Genomic DNA, 6,073 nt, shown 5'->3' on the forward strand with positions numbered 1-6,073 from the left:
TAAATTTTATATGAAATTTTTTTATCCTTGCTTATAATAAGACTAAAAAGATTAAATATCTTTAAAAGGAAAGAAAAAAACAAAACAAAACAAAAAGTTAAAAATGAGTAATACTTAATTGAGAATAAAAAAGGGAAAAAAACAATAAAATAAAATAAAATTTACACTCATTATGTACCTATATAGGGGTTAATGGTATTTTAGGGATTAATGAAATATAATATCCTTCAACTTAATTTTTACACTTTATTTGAATATTAGACTTAAATATACATGATATATGGATCTTTAGTCAATTTTTTGACCCATGTGACCCAAAACACAATTCTCCCTTAAAGAAGATATTACCGTTGTTGAACCACTCACGGTGTCACTATCATATAATATTCCATTAAAATCACGTGATATATAAGCATTATTTAATTGAATATTTTTAAGGTAATAAAATAATCAAATTTTGTTATTAAAAAATTCAAACAAAAAACCTTTTCCTTTCTGATGAGTCAAATCCTTTCAATAAATTTTCTCAACAAATATTAATTTACAAATTTGCAACATCTATGGCAATTTTTTTTTTATCTTAATTTTACTTTCTAAATATTTATCCATCATTAATTACTTATATACTCTTTTGATAATATATTTTAAAAAATTGTTGGAAACATTTACTCGAAAGTCTTGATCGAAAATTTGTTAAAAGACAATTATTTTTAAATTATATGATTCTATATTAAAAATAAACTTGGCTGTTTTAGTTCCCAAAAATGCGAAATAAAACAATTTAAAATATAATTAAAATTTTTATATATTTTAAAATTATTCCATCTTTATACAAAGTAGGAAAATAAGTGTTAAAAGAAATGGTATAAAAATAATTTATTAAATTTAAATTTATTATTATTATTTTAATTTATCATTTTATTTTTCCTTTATATTTTATTTCCTTAATTTTTTCTCTTAAATTTTTCAACAACTGAACATAACCCAAATAAAATAGTACATATTTTTTATGTCTTATCCCCTAAGCTAATCATAGATTTTAAAATCTTTATGCTATGTTTGATTCTTAAAAAACACAAGAAAAAAAATGTTTTAGAAAAATGATTTTACAAGTGTAATACTAAAAATAACAAAGAAAATAAAAAATTATAAACTTACATATTTTTAAATATTTAATTTTTGTATGAAAAATAAGTATAATAATTTTAAAATAATTTATTTACTCTAAATTACTTTTTTGAAAAAAAAAAAGAAAAAGAATGTCCTTCCCTTATATATTCCTTTAAATTTTTTTCAAAAATCAAACCTAACCTTATATTATTACCATAGAAAACTAATATATTTTTTTTAATTTTGTTAATAAATTGAAAAAAAGTTGTCTTCTATCCCAAGTCTTGAATGGAACGGAAGGGATAATGAAGGAGAAAAGTATCCGATTAAAAATAAAAAATAAATAAATAAAAAGAAAAGCGTTCTTGTCCAATTTTTAAATTTTTATTTCCAGTAGCAGCTCGTGTGTGATGTGTCCAAGGAATCTGCCATAACTGCTGATAATGAAGGAGGAACCTGGAGCAGGATCAGTTATAATTTGCCGTGGCCCCTCAAGCCATGCCAAAGAAAGTCTCTGGTAATATCGAGTAACATTGGGAAAGAATAAGGCTTTGTTACATAGTATAATATTTTTTAATTGAAGGGGTAATTTTTAAACATTTCATCAGCTTTCATTGACATCCATTAGGCCAGTATAAGGAACATTCCTAGTTATAACCCACACAGTTGATGAAAAGCGGAGAAACCAAACCTATTATAATTAACAAAAGGAACCCCACAGCCACAAATGCACAGCACCCCCAATTTGATTAGCAGCACAACTAGAGCCCCATCACCTTTCCAGAGTGGAGCCACGGTCCACAACTCTCATGCACTTGGGGTGCACCTCATACCCACATTCAAGGCATTGGTACGCCCACCCCAAGCCTTGCTCGTCGCAGTCACAGCAGATAAAGGGTCCGCCTCCTGTGCCTTCGGACACCAGAGTGAGCTCGTGGCGGTGCCCTGCGTGGTACTCCGAACGAGGAAGGCTCTTAGCCTCTTCGTCCATTTGCTTCTCTAGCAGCTCCAATTTAGCCTCGGTGAAAGGGTAGGCGTTTTCTTGGTACAGATTTATAAGGTACCTCCCTTGCTTTGTCACGGTTTTACCGTCCGGGCCCAGAATGACCAAACAGGGAATTCCCTGAACATCGAAGTACTTGGTGAGGGTTTTGATGGTTGGGTCTCCAAAGGGCACTGCTAGCCATGGCATGGTGCCAAAGTAGGAGTCGAATGAAGGTTGGTCACGGTCACTTGACACGAAAACTATTTCGAAATCCTCCTCGTTGTCATCCACCAGCGTTTGCTTTATCTTCTGGTAGATGGAAATCAGTTTGGGAGTGAACTTCACGCCTGGAAGACACCATTGAGCTGAGAAGTAGAGTCCGATTGTCTTGCCTATTAAAGAAGAAATAGGCACCTGCACATAAGTCACCCACCAATGAGCCATCCCTACTATGCAATAATTTACCATGCATTCATATTCACATGCCAAAGAATAAAAAAAATATAAAAAAATAAAAGGAAAAAAAGAAAAAGAAATGGGAAACAGATTTTTCATATACCCCACTTAAAATTCTGTCCCACTTTTACCCTTTCCCAAACAGCTCTGGGAGACTTGGTAAGCTTTATTGGCTGGTTCTCAACAGAAGAGAAGAGTACTTTTTTCCTTATATATTCTTTAATCACGTTCTTGCATTTCACCAAAATTTACCAAAGTACTGACAAACAAATTGATTTCTAGTCATGTGACCCGTGAACCACTGGACTGGTGGCAAATAATGGTTCAATTGACCAGCCACTCCAGGGATTTCCAGGTTCTTGAGATAGCCAAAGCCCAGTCAGTGAAATCACAGTAAATGTATGGAAAACGATATTTTCACTGTATAACACAAACTTGCTACTTTGCCTTTAGACAGATAAGGAAAAAGTAGCATGTTTGTGTAAATTTCCCAAGTGATTATACCCTAAAATTGAGTTGCCTCAGTTGAGGTCCAAGTCGATTAGAGTGGAGCAATGTAGGGGACTCACCTGTTTAGCTGTGGGACGACCCAAGAGAAAGTCTCTATTGTGGTTTGTTAGTAAATTGGGTAGGGTTTGGCTCTCATGCTTCTCCCTCTCTTCCTTACGCAATTCCTCCAACCTCACTTTAGTGAATGGAAATGCATTGACCCCATACCGATAAATGAGTTCAACCCCATCGTGCAATGTTGCTTCATCCTTATTATCATTAGGTTGCAATATAACTAAGCAAGGAATACCTTCAATGTCAAACTTCCGGTTCAAGGCTTTCTTTGTCTCCAAATCAGAAAACGGAACTGCAAGCCATGGCATGCACGCTCGAAAATTGTCGAAAGCGTCCGAATCTTCGTCAGACGATACGAACACTATCTCAAAGCCAGCGCCACAGCTCTTGAGTTGCTCATAGGCGCCGGCCAGGACTTGGGTGAATTTCCTACATGGTGCGTACCAGTTGGCTGAGAAGTAAAGCCCAATAACCTTGTCATTCAGCTCCGACACTTTAACCTGCAACAAAGAAAAAGGCCTTTCAACAACTCAGCATTATCCTTTCTGTGTTCCATTCACCCCAAACGATCACATTTGTTACCTTTTTTTTTTTTGGATTTGGTATAAACATGAGCCAAAAGGCAAAAACAAACATCCAATGCTTCCATAATCACCCATTAATCCGTACCAAGCATCAAGCTACCCAACAATGGAGTCACCACAAATGCACACTCATACCCAAATTGTTTTGAAAATGATATACTACCAGAATAGGCATACAGGTGTGAATGTTTCACCGCGCTAAGCTGTACCTATAGCTTTATCGTGAAGCTAAAGTCATCGACAGATGATTACACGTGTCCTCTTGGCTCGGTTGTCCTTGGACAATAACCATTCAAAGGGCATCTGTGGTGTACAATAACTCATAACAAGTGAGCATGTGAACAATGTCTGAATCGCACAGAATTGTCTCGAAATAGCAGTGAAAGTAAAGGGTCGGAGGGTGAAGGAAAATAAAATTTTCAAGTCCCGTATAAGGCAGTTTAGTTCTAATGATTCTTGATCATATGTTTTTATCAAATCTCGATATGCTTGATACGTCAAAAACTCAATGGATCGACCAGAACACACAAACAAATAAATAATAAGACGACAGGATTGAGGAGAGGCAAGTTCCGCAAAAGGGACCCAACCGAAATCAAGTATGGTGAACCCAACATCAACTTCGCATTCAATTCCCTTAAAACATTCACCACATGAAATACAAGATGTTTGGTCAAGTTCAAAGTATATGCCGGTTGATGGTGTTAACAAAATCACTAGACTCTAATCAACAAATCCGTACTGTTTCCGACCACCCGTATCAGAACTGAGGATTCTTCCCATCCATCCCGCCCAAAACCGAAGGCTATACTATTTTTCTTTGGAAGAACGAGTTGGTATTCCCAATATTTGGGTTTTTAAAAAAAATACTCAATGAATTAAAAATAAATAAAAAAATAAAAAAAAGGTTGAAGATCATCAAGAGAATTAAACATGTATGTGTATGATAATGGAGAAAGAGGGAGAGGGAGGACCTGTTGTCCGGTGGGAGAGAGCAGAAAATCACGGTGTGTGGAGGCCAAGAGAGAAGAAAATCGAGAGCGATAGTTTAAATCATCAGAAACACCGTTTAAAGCTCCCGAACCATCTTCACTCTTGAAGCTGGTTGTCTCCTTCACCTCCTTCCTCATCTCTCCCTCTCTCTCTTTCTTTCGATATCAATTTCTCCCTCTGCTACAGATGAAAACAGCTCTTTCCACCATCCTTCCAACGCTTATATTCCTCAAGAACCATATTCCTTCCCGCATCATTACATACTATGCATCCCATCACACTCTTTTCCCACATCATGATTGCATCCCTATATGCATTCCCATGATCCCATCATCCATTCATTCAACATCATCCACGTGGCCTTTCCTCCCTCTACTAGAACTCTACTCTGTTCCTAGCACACATGGAGGATGATGCTGCCTTTCCCACTGACACGTTTTTCTAACTCGTGATGTTGTACCTTTAGTTGACTCTATCTTTTCATTTGTCAAACCTTCTCATAAATTGCCACTTAAATGCATTTCATACTTCATTTATTTAACTCTACATAAAAATAAACCTACCTTTTAAATTAGGTCATATTTCTTTAAATTTAAATTTTAAAAATTAAAAAAAAAAATCAATAAAATCATAAAAATGGTTCAACTCAATAACATTTTCTAATCCATTATTATTTATATAAAAAATTTAAAATAAATTTTTATTTTAAATATTGATGTACGGTACATTGGCTCAATAATCATGTAATTTGGAAGGGAAAATGATGAGATAAAGCCATAAAGGAGAGCATCAAGATTCGAAATTGATGTGAAGAGAGAGACTCAGCATAACACATCCTTTCATATTGAATGGGAGTGAGGTGAGGTGAGGGTGAGGGCCGTGTCGCTCTGAAACACCTCAAAAGCAACCAAGCTGTGGGACACCTGTCTCTCGCTCTCTCTCTTCATCATTTGTTTTTCCTCCCCGAAACTATGACTATTACCCCCATTGCGTACCAGGTCCACATCTCGAAGGCAAGCTCCATCCAACGGCCCTCACCAAAGAACCCACGAACCACCCTGTTTTATTTATTTTTTGACAAGCCACTAGTTAAGTTTCCCACATCGGATATGGGTGGGTGGAGGAGGACACGTGGTCGTTCCTCTGAGGGCCCCACCTTATCGGACCTGCAGTTACTCTCTTGGTTGACACCTGGCCTTTAGCTGACGGTGAGCCGTCTCCATCTCTTGTACAATTTCAATGTTCCCAAACATATTTAAGTTGCTTTTTAGGACCAGACTCTCTGCTTTATCTATTTCATTTTTATTGCTTTCCATTTAGTTAAATGTGGTATGAAAGGAATATAACCATTCCGCAATTTTTTGTTCCTTTGTTATTTTTC

General features: G+C 35.9%; 1 protein-coding gene across 2 annotated transcripts; it reads right to left on the bottom strand.

The window, feature by feature from the left end:
* Nucleotides 1-1,669: 1,669 nt before the first annotated feature.
* Nucleotides 1,670-5,728, bottom strand: LOC100262541 (probable nucleoredoxin 2). 2 transcript variants are annotated; one of them, XM_002285859.4, is made up of 3 exons: nucleotides 4,674-5,728; nucleotides 3,121-3,615; nucleotides 1,670-2,509 (listed from the first exon to the last, which is right to left on the bottom strand). In XM_002285859.4, exons 1-3 carry the CDS (start codon nucleotides 4,827-4,829, stop codon nucleotides 1,883-1,885), a joined length of 1,278 nt encoding a protein of 425 aa, XP_002285895.1. In that variant the 5' UTR covers nucleotides 4,830-5,728; the 3' UTR covers nucleotides 1,670-1,882. The 2 variants fall into 2 exon arrangements, with proteins under 2 accessions (XP_002285895.1, XP_010664141.1); XM_010665839.3 differs by lacking the exon at nucleotides 4,674-5,728 and adding an exon at nucleotides 3,698-4,002.
* Nucleotides 5,729-6,073: the final 345 nt, after the last annotated feature.

Source organism: Vitis vinifera, chromosome 18, assembly GCF_030704535.1.
Source record: "Vitis vinifera cultivar Pinot Noir 40024 chromosome 18, ASM3070453v1".
In the NCBI taxonomy this organism is placed as follows: domain Eukaryota; kingdom Viridiplantae; phylum Streptophyta; class Magnoliopsida; order Vitales; family Vitaceae; genus Vitis; species Vitis vinifera.

Bases quoted from the DNA above. Each gene is read 5' to 3' on its own strand.
- LOC100262541 (XM_002285859.4), bottom strand. From the start codon at position 4,829: ATGAGGAAGGAGGTGAAGGAGACAACCAGCTTCAAGAGTGAAGATGGT. The intron at 3,616-4,673 runs GTCCTCCCTCTC...TCTTTGTTGCAG, and splicing joins TCTCTCCCACCGGACAACAG to GTTAAAGTGTCGGAGCTGAA. The intron at 2,510-3,120 runs GTGAGTCCCCTA...ACTTATGTGCAG, and splicing joins GTCGTCCCACAGCTAAACAG to GTGCCTATTTCTTCTTTAAT.